The sequence below is a fragment of the Chondrus crispus genome, assembly GCF_000350225.1.
Source record: "Chondrus crispus plastid complete genome, strain PCG".
Classification (NCBI taxonomy): domain Eukaryota; phylum Rhodophyta; class Florideophyceae; order Gigartinales; family Gigartinaceae; genus Chondrus; species Chondrus crispus.
This window is the reverse complement of record NC_020795.1, coordinates 42,892-61,253: the sequence shown is the minus strand read 5'-3', so window position 1 is coordinate 61,253 and position 18,362 is coordinate 42,892. Positions and strand designations below refer to the sequence as shown.

Below are 18,362 nucleotides of genomic sequence, written 5' to 3'. Positions count from 1 at the left end.
ATTTAAAGAAATTCAACGGGACTGACGGGATTCGAACCCGCAACTTCCGCCGTGACAGGGCGGTGCTCTAACCAATTGAACTACAGTCCCTTAATTAAGTATATAGTCTCATTTAAAAATCTTTTTGTCAAATACTGTACATTAGTAAATAGCGTCCTAATATATTGAATACATAACAAAATATCTTTATTTTCCAATTGTATTTTTTTATTCTTTCTTTAGAACTAGTAATCGTAACATTATTACCTGCTATTATATAACTATGCAAATAGTATGTTTTATATTAGTTACCATAGTTTATGTATTTGTAAATATATAAGTATAATTACAACATTAAAAAAAGGATTTTGAAATCCATGCTAAGCAAAATATAATACCGGGAAAATTTTTACTATTCTTAAAACACAAGATTGTGTCTTATTATATTTTTTCTAAGTCTTGAATTAATATTTTCTACCATTATTTTTAGTTATATCTTGAAAAATATATTTGTTTATAGTACAAAGATTCGCTAATGAACATGATAAGCTTTTAAATTTTTATTAATACAGACTTAATTGTATTGTGGCTAGTTACTACTACAAGAAAACTGATATCTCCATACATTACCAGATCATAAGCCTGTAATTAAAATTTGATAGTTTTATTTATATTTATAAAGATCTTTGTTATTCACTATATGACTAAGATATCCTGTGTAGACAATTTTAGCAATATAATTACTTAGTTTACTTATATATTAAAAAGCAAAATAGAAGCTAAAAATTTAAATTTTAATATAACTGGACATGTCATATGCTAGCTTTCTTAGAAAGAACTTTAGCCAAATTTAGCCTTATATTCTTATTCATTTTTCATATATTAGGCTAGATTATAGTTACTTAGTTATTAAAAAAATACTTTGCTATGCCTAGATAAAAATTATAATAAAATTAGAAAATAAGAATATACATATCTAAAATACTCCTCAATATTTATTAAGAAAAATGTAATTTTTTGAAATTAAGATTTAAATATTTAATGTTGATGATTTGATGCGTTTGTTAGATTTTGATTATAACATTAATATAATTATATAATTGGACTATCAATACTTAAAAATATAGTTACATCTTTTCTATCTTTATAAAGTAAAAATTATTAAGTAGATTACGATAACGTAAAACTATACTTAGAAAAAATACTGGCTCTTAATAAAATACATCTTTTATTTTACTTATTTTAAATCTACATAAGAACTTCTAATTAATTTTGCTTAATAATTTTTCTAAACTTATATCCAGATACTTTTGGTTAAAGACTTTATTTAAAGCTTTCTATTGTTAACAAACCTTTGAAACTCACTAATTAAATTCTTTATCTAATAAACTTTTAATAAAACACTTTAGTACAAATAGAATAAATGCCTATCACCTTCTGCAGAAGAAAAACTATTTTTGTATTTAGTCTTATATATAATAAAACGAAAAGTTTAAGCAAATTATACTTGCATAAATCTGATCAAAAATTTTCTTCAGATAATCAAATAAACAAAAATAATGTAAATTACACTCAAGCTGATTAAACTTAAAAAAACATATATAACGATCATTATAATTCTGAATTAAATTCAAATTCATAAAGAAAAATTATTTTTTTAGGATGAATATTGCTAATAATAGTAAAGAAACGAATATCTCAGAAATCATATGTTTCAATTTTTATATCTAAAATATTATCAAAATGACTCTTCTTACTTTTATGCTTAAATGAAACTTACTAATTAAATGAAACATTGTATAACTTAGGCTAATTACAATATAGATATTAAAAAAATATTTTACTAGAAATTGAAAATTTAAAGATTTTATAATATCAACTATAGAGTCAATATCAATAACAAAAAAACCTTGATTCTTAAGACAATAATCTAGATTATACTCCGAAAACTTATACATCTAGTGTTTAGCTCCATTAAAGGTACAATAAAGCGATGAATCTTTTTGATTTATCTATCCAAGATTAACTTTGTCTAAAGGATAATTATAAATTGCAAAGCAATTAAATTTTTAGAGATTTATTAACACTTTCTGAAATATAAACGTCTGATAATAATAAATATCAATTTAGCTATATAGAATCACTATAAGCTCATCTTAATGTAATAAGATTCGTAAATTCAAAAAATTAAGGAGAGAAAGGGATTCGAACCCTTGGTATGAAATAAACATACAACAAATTAGCAATCTGCCGCTTTAGACCTCTCAGCCACCTCTCCTATCAATACTACAATATATTCATTATTGTAATGGCTCAGGCGGGATTTGAACCTGCGACCTTGGGCTTATGAGTCCCCTGCTCTAACCAACTGAGCTACTGAGCCCACTCTACTAATTATTCATTGTATCATTATATCTCAAAAGAGACAAACTACTTTAAAAGACAAAGCTATTAACTAACAATCATCGAACCTATACCTTCAGACGTGAATATTTCTAACAGTAATGCATGCTCTATTCTACCATCTATTATGTGCGCAGATTTTACATTTGATCTTAAAGCATTTATACAGCAATCAATTTTAGGAATCATACCACCTATAATAATGTCTTTATTTTTTAATTGATAAGCATCTTCTATATTTAAATGACTAACTAAAGTACTATTATCATGAATATTATACATAATACCAGGTGTATCTGTTAATAAAATTAATTTTTCTGCTTTTAATGCTGCAGCAATAGCACCTGCAACAGTATCAGCATTTATATTATATGCTTGACCTTGATCATCTGCTGCAGTACTAGCAATAATAGGTATATAATTTTCATTTAATAGCAAATTTAACAGCTGAATATTAACTGAATTAACTTTACCAACAAAATTATTATCCATGTCGAATAATCTTGATGCTTTAATTAAATTACCATCTTTTCCAGATAAGCCAATAGCACAATTATTATTTTTATTTAATAAAGTTACTAAATCTTTATTAATTTTACCAACAAGTACCATCTCTACTATTTCCATAGTCTTTTGATCCGTAACTCTGATGCCTTTTTCAAATTTAGGTTCTATATCTAACTTGTGTAACCATGAATTAATAATAGGGCCACCACCATGTACTAATACAGGCTTAATTCCAACTAAAGATAAAAATAATATATCATTGATTATCTCTTTTTTCAATCTCTCATTTTTCATAGTAGAACCACCATATTTAATTACAACAATACGTCCAGAAAATTGTTGTATAAAAGGTAAAGCTTCAATAAGAACTTGAACACGCTGAAATGAATTTAACATTTTAATTTATTCCATTTAATAAAAATTTGAATAATTTGCAAAAAATTTTATTGTTAATTATTTTAAAAAGAAAACATATATACATCTTACTAATATAACATATGAATACTTTTTGGGAGAATATAAGTAAATTTCCAAGATTTTTAATTTCTGTAATTGCAGGGTTTTTCTTGACAACTCTTTACCCAATTTTTGAGTTATTAAAGGATAAAAAAAAGAGATTTTTTACAGTTATAATTGTCTTGCTAATTATAACATCAACATACACACTTTTAAGGCTAATGCTTGCGATAAATTAATAAATTAATAAGGAAAAATAAATAAATTTAAAATAAAAATTAGACATATATAATATTATATATAGTGTTATATTTAAATCTTCTTTTTTTATTATATCTATTTATTTATTTTCATTAATTTATAAGGATTAAATATGTCCATAAGTCATAATAAAGTAACTGGAGCTTTTGCTTTACTTGATAGTTTAGTTAGACATAACGTTGAATATATATTTGGATACCCTGGTGGAGCAATTCTGCCTATATATGACGAATTATACAGATGGGAAAAATCTGGTAAGATTAGACATATTTTGTCAAGGCATGAACAAGGTTCTGCACATGCTGCTGATGGTTATTCTAGATCTACTGGAAAAGTAGGTGTTTGTTTTGCAACATCTGGACCAGGTGCAACAAATTTAGTTTCAGGTATTGCAACTGCACAAATGGATTCTGTTCCTTTATTATTAATTACAGGTCAAGTTGCTAGACCATTCATAGGTACAGATGCTTTTCAAGAAGTTGATATTTTTGGTATAACTTTACCAATCGTCAAACATTCTTATGTTGTTAGAGATCCTAGAAATATGTCAAAGATAATCTCTGAAGCTTTTTATATAGCACAACATGGTAGACCCGGTCCAGTATTAATTGATGTTCCTAAAGATGTAGGTTTGGAGAAATTTGTGTATAATCCTATTGATCCAGGACAAGTTTTTTTGTTAGGTTGTAGGCCTTTTTTAAAGCCAAATAATAAACAAATTATAAAATTTATAAAACTATTAGAGAATTCTAGTCAACCTTTATTATATGTTGGTGGTGGATCGATAATTTCTGGTGCTCACCAAGTTATAAAGGAATTAGCTGTTAAATTTCAAATACCTATAACAACAACTTTAATGGGTAAAGGAATTATTGATGAAAAAGATGATTTATCTTTAGGTATGCTTGGCATGCATGGTACAGCATATGCTAACTTTGCTGTTAGTGAAAGTGATTTATTAATTGCTTTAGGTGCTCGTTTTGATGATAGAGTTACAGGCAAATTAGATGAATTTGCCTGTAATGCTCAAGTTATTCATATTGATATTGATCCAGCTGAAGTAGGTAAAAATAGAATACCGCAATTAGCTATTATTGGAGATATTAATAATGTTTTACAAGATATTATGGACTATATTGAAAATAATCAGAATATTTTGTATACAACGGATCAAACGAGGTCATGGAGAGAAAGAATTGATTTGTGGAAACATCAATATCCATTATTAGTACCAACAAATGTTAACACTTTATCCTCTCAAGAGATTTTATCTTCCTTATGCATAATGGAACCTAATGCATATTTTACAACTGACGTAGGTCAGCATCAAATGTGGGCAGCGCAATTTCTTAATGTTTTACCTCGTCATTGGATTTCTAGTGCTGGTCTAGGTACTATGGGTTATGGTCTTCCAGCTGCTATAGGTGTACAAATTGCATATCCTAATGAAAAAGTTGTTTGTGTTAGTGGTGATGCTAGTTTTCAAATGAATCTTCAAGAATTAGGTACTATTGCTCAGTATAATTTACCAATAAAAATTATCATTATTAATAATAAATGGCAAGGTATGGTTAGACAATGGCAACAAGCTTTTTATGGTGAACGTTATTCTCATTCCAATATGGAAAAAGGTTCTCCTAATTTTATAGAATTAGCAAAATCGTTTGGAATTGCAGGATTTGAGTTAACGCTACGTAAGGATATCGACACGATCTTGGAATCTTTTTTGAATTGCAATGGACCTTGTTTACTAGATTGTAAAGTTACAGAAGATGATAATTGTTATCCAATGGTTGCACCAGGCAAAAGTAATGCACAAATGATAGGTATTATAAAGCAATCTAAAGTAACTAATTCATTACTTAATTAGATTCTGTATAATAAATAAAAATTAGATAAATATAAAATTTATGTAAGCCCTTAATGAGAATTGAACTCATTGCCTTCTCCTTACCAAGAAGATGCTCTACCAGTGAGCTATAAGGGCTAAATTTTGCAAAAAAAACTAGGCCGGGTTGGATTTGAACCAACGTAGGCAAAGCCAGCGGATTTACAGTCCGCCCCCATTAACCACTCGGGCACCGACCCTATCAAAATTTATAGGGTAAATATAAGTTAACAAATTAATTACAAAAAAGCAATAAATGTAACAACTTAAATTTTATGTTAAATAAAAGATGTAGATACAACTGGAATCGAACCAGTGACCTTTACGATGTCAACGTAATACTCTAACCATCTGAGCTATGTATCCAATTACCTATATCTATTATATGATAAATAAGTGTTAAATAAATTTTTGTTTTAAGCGTGTAGCTTTACCAGATCTTTGTCTTAAATAATATAATTTTGCTCTACGAACTTTTGATTTTCTTGTGACTTCAATACTTATAATTCTTGGTGAATGTATTAAATATACTTTTTCTACACCTATATTTTGCAATACTTTTCGAACAGTAATAGTGGTATTAAGATGAGCATTATTTTTTGATATTATAACTCCATCAGATATTTGTGTTCTTTCTTTGTTTCCTTCTTGTATTATTAAACCTATTTTAACACTATCTCCCACATTAATATTCGGAATATTTTGCTTGAAAAAATTTTTTTCTATTTGAGATATAATATTTGACTTCTTTTGTACTGTAAAATCCATGAGTATATATATTAGATATTATGATTTAATTTTATTGTATTTAATATTGTTATTATTCGTCAATACTTTAATCATGTATAGATAATATAATGCCAAGAAAAAAATTATATTTTTTGGTTTATTTTATAATGATATTCTTCATTAATTCTTTTGATAAGTAATACTTGGAATTTATTATAACAGCTTTGCATAAATTACTTATTATGTCTTCTTTTTTTTTAATATTTAAAAAATATTAAAATTATAGTAATAATAACATCCACATTTTAGATTTATTGAAATAATTCAACAATAAACTCTGCTTTTTTTATTCTAACTTTAATTGTAATGACAAAAAATATAATTGAGATTAGCAATTTCATTAAAGATCAATAAGAGTTTATAGCAAATATATTATAATAGCGTATAGATATTTATTTAAATATTAAAAAAAGTAATTGGTGAGTTAAATAATTTATATTATAGTTAAAATTAAAGCTTAGTTATATTTTATATGTATTTCATAAAATCTGATAAACATTCATCATCTAATCATAATTTATACATTTGTATAGTTAATAAATTTTATATTTATATTCAAGCTAGTATAGTCTTACAAAATATATTTACTAGTAACTATTATGTCATTTCATTCTTTAGTTATTATTGTAAGTCAATAATTAAATATAAGTTGGGATTATTAATGTGTTTGTTATATTTTGTATTAAACTTTAATTCATTATATCTACTTATTCTTGATGTTAATTTTGTGAATATTTATACTTTCAGTTTATATTATTGGATAGGTTTTCAAATTATAGCTAAAAGATTTAATTATTATCCTAATCAACTGTATAAATCAAATAATAATATTTCAACAGCTTATAGCTTAATTAATTCTAAGCTATTGAGTAAAAATATATTGAGACGTTACTTAATTTTTACAATTCTTTTATCATAGATCTTAATTTATGTTTTCTGTTATGTTATTATTATTTAGTATCAAAGGTAATAAAATATTTAACTAGTTCTTTAATATATGTTTGAACGTTTTACAGAAAAAGCTATTAAAGTTATAATGTTAGCTCAAGAAGAAGCAAGAAGATTAGGCCATAATTTTGTTGGTACAGAACAAATCCTTTTAGGTCTAATTGGTGAAGGAACAGGTATTGCTGCACAAGTTTTAAAATCCATGAACGTTAATTTAAAAGATGCTCGAATAGAAGTAGAAAAAATTATTGGTCGTGGTTCTGGGTTTGTTGCAGTGGAAATACCTTTTACTCCTAGGGCAAAACGAGTTCTTGAATTATCATTAGAAGAAGCAAGACAGTTAGGCCATAATTATATAGGTACAGAACATTTATTGATGGGATTAGTACGTGAAGGTGAAGGAGTTGCTGCACGTGTACTAGAAAATTTGGCTGTAAATGTTTCTTCTATTAGAACAGAAGTCATTCAAATGTTAGGTGATAATGCAGAAGCTAGTGCTAATGGTAATAGCAATATGCAAGCAAGAAGCAAAACACCTACTTTAGAAGAATTTGGATCAAATTTAACTGAGTTAGCAATAGAAGGTGTACTAGATCCTGTTGTTGGTAGGCAAAAAGAAATAGAGCGAGTAATTCAAATTTTAGGTCGTAGAACTAAAAATAATCCTGTATTAATAGGCGAACCAGGTGTTGGTAAAACTGCTATTGCAGAAGGTTTAGCTCAAAGAATAGCTAATAGGGACATTCCTTCTATTTTAGAAGATAAGCTAGTTGTTACATTAGACGTTGGACTTTTAGTTGCAGGGACAAAATATAGAGGTGAGTTTGAAGAAAGATTAAAAAGAATTATGGATGAAATTAAGTCTGCAGATAATGTAATTTTAGTTATAGATGAAGTTCATACATTAATAGGTGCAGGTGCAGCTGAAGGTGCAATAGATGCTGCAAATCTATTGAAGCCAGCATTAGCCCGAGGTGAATTGCAGTGTATAGGAGCTACTACTCTTGAAGAGTATCGTAAGCACATAGAAAAAGATGCTGCATTAGAAAGGCGTTTTCAGCCAGTATTAGTAGGTGAGCCAAGTGTTGAAGAAACGATAGAAATTTTATTTGGTTTGAGAGATCGTTATGAGAAACATCATCAGCTGAAAATGTCAGATAGTGCTTTAGCTGCGGCAGCTAAATATGCTAATCAATATATTTCAGATAGATTTTTGCCAGATAAAGCAATTGATTTAATTGATGAAGCAGGTTCTCGTGTACGTTTACTAAATTCTCAACTACCACCTGCTGCAAGAGAGTTAGATAAAGAATTGAGATCAGTATTAAAAACGAAAGATGAAGCAATAAGAGCTCAAAAATATGAAAAAGCAGAGCAGTATAGAACACGTGAAATGGAAATCAAAGCTCAAATTGCTGCAATTGCACAAAGTAAAAAAAGTGAGCCAGATTTACAAATAGAAGATCCTATTGTTACAGAAGAAGATATCGCTGAAATAGTTGCATTTTGGACAGGGATTCCTGTAACTAAGCTAACTAAAAGTGAATCTGAAAAATTGATGCATATGGAGGAAACATTACACAGTCGTATTATAGGTCAAGATGAAGCTGTAGTTGCTGTCTCAAGAGCTATTAGGAGAGCACGAGTAGGTTTAAAAAATCCTAACAGGCCCATAGCTAGCTTTATTTTTTCTGGCCCTACTGGCGTTGGTAAGACAGAATTAACTAAAGCATTAGCGTCATATTTTTTTGGTGCGCAACAAGCAATGGTGCGTTTAGATATGTCCGAATATATGGAAAGACATACAGTGTCAAAATTAATAGGTTCTCCTCCTGGTTATGTTGGATATAGTGAAGGAGGCTATTTGACGGAAGCTGTTAGAAAAAGGCCATATACCGTAATTCTTTTTGATGAGATTGAAAAAGCTCACCCAGATATCTTTAATCTTTTATTACAAATTTTAGAAGATGGACGATTAACTGATGCTAAAGGTAGAACAATTGATTTTAAAAATACTTTGTTGATAATGACATCTAACATCGGTTCTAAAGTTATTGAAAAAGGAGGTGGTAGTCTTGGTTTTGAATTAGGCGAATCTCAAACAGAATCTCAATATAATCGTATTAAGTCATTAGTCAATGAAGAGTTAAAGCAATATTTTCGCCCAGAATTTTTAAATAGATTAGATGAAATTATTGTATTTAGACAATTGACTAAAGATGAAGTTCGAGAAATAGCAGATATTATGTTACAAGAAGTATTTGAGCGTATTAAGCAACAAGAAATAGAATTAGATGTTACAGAAAGATTTAAAAATCGTTTAGTAGATGAAGGCTATAATCCTAGTTATGGTGCTCGTCCACTACGCCGTGCTGTTATGAGACTTTTGGAAGATAGTTTAGCAGAAGAAGTTCTGTCTGGAAAAATAAAAGCAGGCGATAGTGCTGTCGTGGATGTAAATGATGATGGTAAAGTAACAGTTCTATTAGGAGAAAAATTAGAGGTATTATCATCATAAAAAAATATATACTATAGTATATATTCAATTGCCAGGAACCAGATTTGAACTGGTGACACGAGGATTTTCAATCCACTGCTCTACCAACTGAGCTATCCCGGCTACTGAACTACAATAGCAAAATACAAAATTTATTGCAAGTTTATTGAATAAAAGACTATATATTATTTTACACTCTTTATGTTAGAGAAGCTTGTATTTTGAGGATGAAATAATAATTGAAAGCATCCAGTAGAACCATTTCTATTTTTAGTAATAGTTATATCTAAAATTTTAGAATCTATTTTTATTTCTGAATTAAGTATATTGCAATGCAACATAATTACGATATCAGCATCTTGTTCGATTGAATTATGTAAAATAATATGATTACTAATATAATTAGTGTAATGTTTTCTTTTTAAATCATACACTAAATTATATTGATTAAAATTAATTTTTGTTAGGAAATACCTTGTAATTTGCAGCTTATTATAAAGAGTAGTCATATAAGATAAGATAGTCTCTTCTTTACTTATTTGATTTTGTATAAACCAATTGTTATGATTAAAAATCTTATGATTACTTGTTATATATATTTGATATTTATTGCACATGTAGCAATTAAATATATATTGATTGAATAAATATATTTTATCCGTATAGTTATTTTTATTTAATTTTTTAATTGTAGAAGATTTAAATTCTATATTATTTAGATACATTACATGTTTGTATTTTATAAGATTTTTGATATTCAGTGCATTGCAGTCATCAACATGATTCAACATTTTATAACTAATACATCCACTTTCTTTTAAGTCAGATAAAATAGGCTTTTTATTTATTCTAGTTTCTATATTTCTATTTAATTGTGAAAGAATAATAACAGGCACATTTAAATTTTGTGCTAATATCTTTAATTGTCGTGTAATATAGCTTAACTCTTGTGCCCTACTTTCTACTTTTAGATTGCTTGCTTGTATTAATTGTAAATAGTCAATAATAATAATACTTTTACAATTTTCTCCTTTTATAATAAATTTTGAAATATATATAATCTCATCAATTGATACACTTGCAATATCATTGATATAAATTCGTGCTTTAAGTAAATTATCACATATATATTGTATTAAACGCCATTCATTTATATTGATATGACCATATAAAATATCATGTACTGGAATCGTAGAGCCTACAGATATCAATTTATGTAATATTTGCATTTTCGTCATTTCTAACGTAAATATACATAGTCTTACTTTACTTGTTTGTAAAATATTATAAGCAATATTAGTAACAAAAGACGTTTTACCCATTGAAGGTCTGCCAGCAATTACAATTAAGTCACCGTTTGGAAGACCATGAATTAAATTATCAAGTTCTTCAAATCCTGAAGATATATTATGACTCAAATAAATTAAATTACAATTTTTATATTGTATATTTGAAACCAAATTGCCAATTAGCATTTGTAAGTTGTCAATATTTTTAAAATTGGCTTTGTCTCTAATATAATTAATATATTGTGATAATTTAAAAAATAATTGTTCATTAGATATTTTTTTATTATGTGTTAATAAGACAATATTGTACCCGTATTGTATAATTAATCTTTTTATATAGTTTTCATAAATAATTTTTATAATTTCATTAATATAAAAATTGCTATGAATAGAATCAGTAAGAGTTTGACTTTGTTTAATAATTGTAATGATTTTATTTATGCCACCTATGATGTGAAGCATCCGTCCGTTTTGAAGTGAATAAATTAAATTTATAGCACTAATCTCTTTTTTTTTGTGAATAGTAATTAAATTTCTGTATATTATTCTATGACTTTCTAAAAATAAGCATTCTATTCTTAAAGATTGAAAAATTAAGTCAAATAATGCAGGCTTAACTATGAGACTTCCTAAAAGAATTTCTTCTGCTATATAATTTTGAGGTGGTAAAAAGTGTTGTTGTAAGTTATGCATGTTTTATTTTAATAAAACAAAGTTTAAATATGTTTGCATATATGTTTTTGAACATCATATATGCAATAAAATTAATTTTTCTTTAGAATTTACTAATAATATTTTTTAATTTTATAATAAATTTAGTAAAAAATCTTTTTTTAAATATATCCTTTTAGTTTAGGTAATATTTGTAGTTTAATATCTAAACTAATATTATTGAGAATTTGAATATTGAAATAATAAATACCCAATTGTTTTATTTCTGGCAATTTTACTTGTTTCTTTTCAAATTTTTGACCAGTGTAATTAAATATTGTATTAAGTATTTCTTTTTCGTTTATGCTACCAAAAATCTGTTGTCGTTCACCAATTGTTTTATTTATACTAATTTTAGGTATTTTTTGTAGTTGTGCTTGTATTTTACTATATTGAATAGTTTTTTCTTTTACTTTTTGATCTTCTATTTTTTGAATCATATTATTATGCTTTAATTTACCTTTTGTGACTAATTCAGCTATGTGTTTAGGAATCAAATAATTAAATGCGTAACCAGATGCAACCTTAATTATCTCTCCTTTTTTTCCTAATTTATTATTAGAATTGATTAGTATTATTTCTATGCTTTTTTTCATATTTGTTTTATTAATTAAATTAATTGAAAGTATAAAATTGATTATATTATAAAACTTGTTTTTATAGATTTTTAATTTTCTATTTACAAATTATTCTTTATGATAACATTCTATTGCATTGGTAACCATTTAAGTAATCCATCTTTTAATCTGTAGTGATTAATCTTATGTATATTTAATATTTGAGATCCTATAATAGAGCGAGAATTATTACTACAGTAAATAATTATAGTTTTATTAATTAAATTTTGATAAATGAATTGTATATATTTTTTTTGTTTGAGTTTTTGTAATGGTATATTAAAAGCATTATGAATATGATATTGATTGAATTCTTGAATCTGTCTGACGTCAATTATGAAAACTTGCTCTTTATATTCAATTTTCTTTTTTAGTTCATTTACTAATATAATTTTTGCTTGCTCTATTTTATATATACTAGTTTGATTTTTAAGAATTGTACGAGTATTTGTAATTGGTAATTGTATTGTGTAGAATGACATATTAAGAGCATTATATATCAATATATATCCGCTTAAAATTTTCCCTATACCAAGTATTATTTTTAACGCTTCTGTCGCTTGTAAAATACCAATAATTCCTGGTACAATACCTAGAATTCCAATCTTGTTACAATTATTCATTTCTAAATCTGAAGTTCGAGGATATATCTCTGAATATTTAGGTCCATTTTTATAATTAAAAACGCTTATTTGTCCTTCGAAATTTTGTACAGCTCCGTATATATGTATTTTGTGTAGTATATTACAAGCTTCATCTATTATATATCTAGTATCAAAATTATCACTCGTATCCAAAATAAGATCATAATTTTTTATTAAGTCTAAAGCATTCTCTTTAGTTAATTTATAAGAATATATATGAGTTTTACAATAAGGATTAATGGTTTCTATTCTTTTTTTAATAGACTTAGTTTTTAATTCATTAATATTATTTCTTGTATAAAGAACTTGTCGATGTAAGTTTGAAATTGATACTATATCACTGTCAATAATACCAATAGATCCTATTCCTGATGAAGCTAGATATAAAATAGCAGGACATGCTAAACCACCAGCTCCTATACATAAAATATTGGCCTGTTTGAGTCTTTGTTGGCCAACTAAACCAATCTCATTTAGAATTAGGTGTCGTGAATAGATTAAATATTCTTCTTTACATAATTTGAGGATATCTTGATTAAAATTGAACATAATTGATATAATTTAACTTAAGATAAAATTATTATAGTATGTTTATACTTAACAATATATTATAAATCGTAATTTTCTATCATTTATAGATATTGACTATTATAATGTTATAGTACGCCTTTAGTTCAGGTGGTAGAACGTAGGTTTCCAAAACCTAATGTCGAGGGTTCAAGTCCTTCAAGGCGTGATATAAGTTCTATTAATAAATTAAGATAAATGGTTATATTTTTATGTTGATTTAATAGAATTCTGTATTTATTGATGAGATTATATTTTAGGCTATTGGAAAAATAATATATTATTCATATAATGATTAATAAAGTTGTTTTATTACAATGAGGATTGTATCTTTATTATACTGATTTACTTTTTATACTTTTATTTAATATTGTATTAATTAAGATTTTATGGTTAAAAAAATTGTTGGACTTATTAAACTTGCTCTAAATGCAGGCAAAGCCACTCCAGCTCCACCAGTAGGACCAGCGTTAGGGCAATATGGTGCGAATATTGTTATGTTTTGTAAAGAATATAATGCTAGAACTGCTCAAAAAGTTGGCTTAGTAATACCAGTAGAAATTTCTGTTTATGAAGATCGTAGTTTTTCGTTTATTTTAAAAACTCCTCCGGCTTCAGTTTTATTATCTAAAGCAGCTAGTCTTCAAAAAGGATCAGGTAAACCAAACATAGATAAAGTAGGCTCTATTTCTAATCAACAGTTAAAAGAAATAGCAGAATTAAAATTGCAAGATCTAAATACACAAGATATAGAAAAAGCAATGTTAATTATTAAAGGAACAGCAAATAGCATGGGTATCCAAGTAACTTAATGTTAAGGAGGTAATTGTCAATATGCGTAAACATTCACGCCGTTTCCAACAAGCTTTACAAAAGGTTGATAAAAATAAGTTATATAGTCCTTTAGAAGCAATAAATTTATTAAAAGATGTGTCTAATGTGAAATTTGATGAAACAATAGAAGCACATATCGTATTAGCTTTAGATCCTAAGCATGCGGATCAGCAATTAAGGTCTACTGTAATACTTCCAAAAGGAATAGGAAAAGTAGTTCGTGTTGCTGTTGTTACAAAAGGTGAAAAAGTTGCACAAGCTTTATCTGCAAATGCTGATTTAGTTGGTTCAGAAGATTTAATAGATCAAATTATGCAAGGTCATCTAAATTTTGATAAATTAATTGCAACTCCTGATGTAATGCCTTTGGTAGCAAAAATGGGTAGAATTTTGGGTCCAAGAGGTTTAATGCCATCACCTAAAGCAGGTACGGTGACTGTAGATTTAAAACGAGCTATTACTGATTTTAAAGCTGGTAAATTAGAATATCGAATTGATCGTTCAGGTGTTGTACACGTTCCATTCGGTAAATTAAATTTTATATCTGATGATTTATATTTAAATTTAATTGCTTTACAAGAATCAATTGATAAAAATCGTCCTTCAGGTTCAAAAGGTAAGTACTGGAAATATATTTATTTATCCAGTACAATGGGACCATCAATTCCATTAGATATTAATCTATTGAAAAAAATTGAATCAAAGGTAAGTTGATATATCATTTATCTATAAACTTTTTTACTGCTTATTATATTTATTTGTTATTTATCTATTTTATATTATGGTTAATAAAATTGAATCGATTGTAGAAGACTTGAAAACTTTAACTCTTTTAGAAGCTGCGGAGCTAGTAAGTCAAATAGAGGATGTTTTTAACGTTGATGCATCTGTTGCTGCTAATTCTAATATGCTAGTAATGCCAAGCGCAGGAGGTGATAATAGTACAAATGAAGAAGAAGAAAAGACAGAGTTTAATTTAGTATTGGAAGAAGTTCCTAGTGCAAAAAAAATAGCCATTCTAAAAATTGTACGTTCACTTACTGGTTTGGGCTTAAAAGAAGCAAAAGATTTAGTAGAATCAGTACCTAAGGTATTAAAAGAAGGAACTTCTAAAGAAGATGCAGAAGAAATGAAAGATAAATTAGAAGAAGTAGGTGCTAAAGTATCAATTAAGTAAAATAATAAGACAGCTAATAATTATTAGCTGTCTTATTATTTTTTAATTACAATTTTTAATTAAAATACGCCTAATGTAAGTGCTTTAGATAAAGGCATGGTTGCTCCAATACCTAGCCATATACTAACAAATGTACCTATTAAAAATACACTAGTTGCAATAGGTCTTCGGAAAGGGTTTTGAAATTTATTAATACTTTCAACAAATGGTATAGTAATTAATCCAAATGGTACAGATGCCATAGATAAGACACCTATTAATTTATTTGGAATAACCCTTAGTAAATTAAAAGTAGGAAAAAAATACCACTCAGGCAATATTTCTAGTGGTGTAGCAAACGGATTTGCTTTTTCGCCAAGAACAGAAGGTTCTAGTATAGATAATCCTACATCACATGCGATAGTTGCTAAAATCACTACTGGAAACATGTAAAATATATCATTAGGCCATGCAGGTTCACCGTAGTAATGGTGTCCCATACCTTTCGCTAGTTTTGCTCGTAGTTTTGGGTCAGTTAAATCGGGTTTTTTGATAATAGACATATGAAAATTCCTGTATTTCAGTTGTTTAGCTTATAAGGTTTTATATTTATAGAGGTCCTGATATACCTTGTTTACGTATCATTAAAAAATGCATTAACATGAAGACAGCTGTTAATAAAGGTAAGACAAATGTATGTAAGCTATAAAATCGAGTTAAGGTACTTTGTCCAACACTCACGCTTCCTCTTAGTAATTCAACTATACTGCCACCAACTACTGGTATAGCTTCTGGTACACCAGTTACAATTTTAACTGCCCAATATCCAATTTGATCCCACGGTAATGAATAGCCTGTAACACCAAAAGATACAGTTAGTACAGCTAATATAACTCCTGTAACCCATGTTAATTCACGTGGTTTCTTAAATCCACCTGTTAAATATACTCTGAACATGTGAAGTATAAGCATTAAAACCATCATACTTGCCGACCATCTGTGTATAGATCTAATTAACCATCCAAAGTTGACGTCGGTCATAATATATTCAACAGAAGAAAACGCTTCTGTAACAGTTGGTCTGTAGTAAAATGTCATAGCAAAACCACTTGCTACTTGAATTAAAAATGATGTAAATACAATTCCTCCTAAGCAATAAAAGATATTAACATGAGGAGGTACATATTTACTTGTGATATCATTTGCTATTGCTTGAATTTCTAATCTTTCTTCAAACCAATCGTATACTTTACTCATAACGATGAATCGACTATTATATAAATTATTTTACATTTAGACAACTATGATACTATGAGAGATAGTTTAATTACATAGATCTTATTATAACATTTATATATGATTTAGCATAACAATTCTTTATTTTTAATTTAAAGTAATTGAAAAGGGTCTACTAAGCATATATATTTATTATGTGAGTAAAAAATAGTATTTTTTCTATATAATTTTTTCATAACTTTGTTTATAGTGGATCTATTACTAGCTGTTACTATGCTCATAGTTATTTGTGAAAATTGGAATGGCAATATGATAAAATTTTGTTGAATAAAACCAAATTCTTTGCATAAAAATAAAATTAACTGTATAATTCTATTTTTTGTATATTTATGTATTAAAATTTGATTCATCATCTCATATTTATTTAGAGTATTTTGATATGCATTAAGTATATTTATAAATAAATAATTATTATTGTATGAATTGTAGCTAGTAATTAAATCGGACCATTTAAAGCTCACTAAAAAACTTTCTTCAATAGCAATTAATTGATAGTAGCAATTCTTTTGTTCTGTTAATGAATGTATAATATTTTCTTTACCTAAAATACCGATTGTTATAATTTCTTTATTTGTAAAAATTTTTAATAAATGCAGTATACCGTATGTGATAATAATTGATGTACATTGCTTTTTATAGTTCATATAGATGATGGAATCACCTTTATTGAGTTTATATATATAAAAAGGTATTTTATATACTGTAAAATAATTAATCCATTTCATAATTGGTCTAAATAGTTGTATATGTAATCACTCAATGTATTTTATAATATATCAATATGAAAAGAAAATTATTACTTGTTGATGATGATATATATTTAAGAGATTCTATCTCTTCATATCTAAAATCAGAGGGTTTTTTTGTTGAGTCTTGTCAAGATGCTAATACTGCTTTATTAAGTATAAAAAAAAATAAGCCAGATTTGATTATTGCTGATATTATGATGCCTAAGTTAGATGGATATACTTTTATTTCTAAGTTGAAAGAAGATGAAAAATTATGCGGTATTCCAGTAATATTTTTAACAGCTAAAGGAATGACTAATGATAGAATTAAAGCTTATGATTTAGGCTGTAATGCCTATATCACTAAGCCTTTTGACCCTAAAGAATTATTGTCTATTATCTGTAGTTTATTTACTCATATTTCTTTATTACAAAAATATACAGCAAAAAAAAATAAGAAAAAAAATAATTCACAGTTATCTGTTATTAGTTTTACAAATAGAGAAACAACTATTTTACAGTTAGTGGTTAAAGGTCTTCGAAATAAAGATATAGCTGCATGCCTAAATATAAGTATTAAAAATGTTGAAAAATATGTAAGTAGATTACTCAATAAAACTTCAACGAAAAATCGTACAGAACTAGCTCGATTTATTTTGAGTCAGAAAATTGCAATAAATGAGGGCGAATGACGGGAGTCGAACCCGCGAATGATGGAATCACAATCCATTGCCTTAACCTCTTGGCTACACCCGCCATAAATACTATTATAATAGTTTTTTTATATTACGT

General features: G+C 27.0%; 16 protein-coding genes and 9 non-coding genes across 25 annotated transcripts; 9 read left to right on the top strand and 16 right to left on the bottom strand. All coding sequences in view use genetic code 11, as the record gives it.

Moving 5' to 3' along the window:
* Window positions 1-13: 13 nt before the first annotated feature.
* On the bottom strand, window positions 14-90 carry trnD(gtc). The gene has a single exon. It is a non-coding gene; the product is annotated as a tRNA-Asp (tRNA).
* A 2,076-nt stretch (window positions 91-2,166) lies between these two features.
* trnS(gct) lies at window positions 2,167-2,257 on the bottom strand. The gene has a single exon. It is a non-coding gene; the product is annotated as a tRNA-Ser (tRNA).
* A 28-nt stretch (window positions 2,258-2,285) lies between these two features.
* Window positions 2,286-2,362, bottom strand: trnI(cat). Its single transcript has one exon. It is a non-coding gene; the product is annotated as a tRNA-Ile (tRNA).
* A 68-nt stretch (window positions 2,363-2,430) lies between these two features.
* argB (acetylglutamate kinase) lies at window positions 2,431-3,285 on the bottom strand. The gene has a single exon. It carries the CDS (start codon window positions 3,283-3,285, stop codon window positions 2,431-2,433), a length of 855 nt encoding a protein of 284 aa, YP_007627351.1.
* A 101-nt stretch (window positions 3,286-3,386) lies between these two features.
* Window positions 3,387-3,584, top strand: ycf33 (conserved hypothetical plastid protein). Its single transcript has one exon. It carries the CDS (start codon window positions 3,387-3,389, stop codon window positions 3,582-3,584), a length of 198 nt encoding a protein of 65 aa, YP_007627350.1.
* Window positions 3,585-3,718: 134 nt separating this feature from the next.
* ilvB (acetolactatate synthetase large subunit) lies at window positions 3,719-5,476 on the top strand. Its single transcript has one exon. It carries the CDS (start codon window positions 3,719-3,721, stop codon window positions 5,474-5,476), a length of 1,758 nt encoding a protein of 585 aa, YP_007627349.1.
* Window positions 5,477-5,518: 42 nt separating this feature from the next.
* trnT(ggt) lies at window positions 5,519-5,593 on the bottom strand. Its single transcript has one exon. It is a non-coding gene; the product is annotated as a tRNA-Thr (tRNA).
* A 16-nt stretch (window positions 5,594-5,609) lies between these two features.
* On the bottom strand, window positions 5,610-5,694 carry trnY(gta). Its single transcript has one exon. It is a non-coding gene; the product is annotated as a tRNA-Tyr (tRNA).
* Window positions 5,695-5,783: 89 nt separating this feature from the next.
* trnV(gac) lies at window positions 5,784-5,860 on the bottom strand. The gene has a single exon. It is a non-coding gene; the product is annotated as a tRNA-Val (tRNA).
* Window positions 5,861-5,893: 33 nt separating this feature from the next.
* rpl19 (50S ribosomal protein L19) lies at window positions 5,894-6,262 on the bottom strand. The gene has a single exon. The coding sequence runs from the start codon at window positions 6,260-6,262 to the stop codon at window positions 5,894-5,896; it is 369 nt and encodes a 122-aa protein (YP_007627348.1).
* Window positions 6,263-6,755: 493 nt separating this feature from the next.
* Ccr_ORF148 (conserved hypothetical plastid protein) lies at window positions 6,756-7,202 on the top strand. The gene has a single exon. The coding sequence runs from the start codon at window positions 6,756-6,758 to the stop codon at window positions 7,200-7,202; it is 447 nt and encodes a 148-aa protein (YP_007627347.1).
* A 78-nt stretch (window positions 7,203-7,280) lies between these two features.
* On the top strand, window positions 7,281-9,749 carry clpC (Clp protease ATP binding subunit). The gene has a single exon. The coding sequence runs from the start codon at window positions 7,281-7,283 to the stop codon at window positions 9,747-9,749; it is 2,469 nt and encodes an 822-aa protein (YP_007627346.1).
* Window positions 9,750-9,775: 26 nt separating this feature from the next.
* trnF(gaa) lies at window positions 9,776-9,851 on the bottom strand. The gene has a single exon. It is a non-coding gene; the product is annotated as a tRNA-Phe (tRNA).
* A 62-nt stretch (window positions 9,852-9,913) lies between these two features.
* dnaB (replicative DNA helicase subunit) lies at window positions 9,914-11,710 on the bottom strand. Its single transcript has one exon. The coding sequence runs from the start codon at window positions 11,708-11,710 to the stop codon at window positions 9,914-9,916; it is 1,797 nt and encodes a 598-aa protein (YP_007627345.1).
* A 140-nt stretch (window positions 11,711-11,850) lies between these two features.
* Window positions 11,851-12,324, bottom strand: rpl9 (50S ribosomal protein L9). The gene has a single exon. The coding sequence runs from the start codon at window positions 12,322-12,324 to the stop codon at window positions 11,851-11,853; it is 474 nt and encodes a 157-aa protein (YP_007627344.1).
* A 110-nt stretch (window positions 12,325-12,434) lies between these two features.
* On the bottom strand, window positions 12,435-13,538 carry moeB (molybdopterin biosynthesis protein). Its single transcript has one exon. It carries the CDS (start codon window positions 13,536-13,538, stop codon window positions 12,435-12,437), a length of 1,104 nt encoding a protein of 367 aa, YP_007627343.1.
* Window positions 13,539-13,652: 114 nt separating this feature from the next.
* On the top strand, window positions 13,653-13,729 carry trnW(cca). The gene has a single exon. It is a non-coding gene; the product is annotated as a tRNA-Trp (tRNA).
* Window positions 13,730-13,945: 216 nt separating this feature from the next.
* On the top strand, window positions 13,946-14,368 carry rpl11 (50S ribosomal protein L11). Its single transcript has one exon. The coding sequence runs from the start codon at window positions 13,946-13,948 to the stop codon at window positions 14,366-14,368; it is 423 nt and encodes a 140-aa protein (YP_007627342.1).
* Window positions 14,369-14,390: 22 nt separating this feature from the next.
* On the top strand, window positions 14,391-15,104 carry rpl1 (50S ribosomal protein L1). The gene has a single exon. The coding sequence runs from the start codon at window positions 14,391-14,393 to the stop codon at window positions 15,102-15,104; it is 714 nt and encodes a 237-aa protein (YP_007627341.1).
* Window positions 15,105-15,171: 67 nt separating this feature from the next.
* rpl12 (50S ribosomal protein L12) lies at window positions 15,172-15,567 on the top strand. Its single transcript has one exon. The coding sequence runs from the start codon at window positions 15,172-15,174 to the stop codon at window positions 15,565-15,567; it is 396 nt and encodes a 131-aa protein (YP_007627340.1).
* Window positions 15,568-15,626: 59 nt separating this feature from the next.
* Window positions 15,627-16,109, bottom strand: petD (Cytochrome b6-f complex subunit IV). Its single transcript has one exon. The coding sequence runs from the start codon at window positions 16,107-16,109 to the stop codon at window positions 15,627-15,629; it is 483 nt and encodes a 160-aa protein (YP_007627339.1).
* Window positions 16,110-16,155: 46 nt separating this feature from the next.
* Window positions 16,156-16,803, bottom strand: petB (cytochrome b6). The gene has a single exon. The coding sequence runs from the start codon at window positions 16,801-16,803 to the stop codon at window positions 16,156-16,158; it is 648 nt and encodes a 215-aa protein (YP_007627338.1).
* A 131-nt stretch (window positions 16,804-16,934) lies between these two features.
* ntcA (global nitrogen transcriptional regulator) lies at window positions 16,935-17,567 on the bottom strand. The gene has a single exon. It carries the CDS (start codon window positions 17,565-17,567, stop codon window positions 16,935-16,937), a length of 633 nt encoding a protein of 210 aa, YP_007627337.1.
* A 56-nt stretch (window positions 17,568-17,623) lies between these two features.
* ycf29 (conserved hypothetical plastid protein) lies at window positions 17,624-18,262 on the top strand. The gene has a single exon. The coding sequence runs from the start codon at window positions 17,624-17,626 to the stop codon at window positions 18,260-18,262; it is 639 nt and encodes a 212-aa protein (YP_007627336.1).
* On the bottom strand, window positions 18,251-18,326 carry trnH(gtg). The gene has a single exon. It is a non-coding gene; the product is annotated as a tRNA-His (tRNA).
* Window positions 18,327-18,362: the final 36 nt, after the last annotated feature.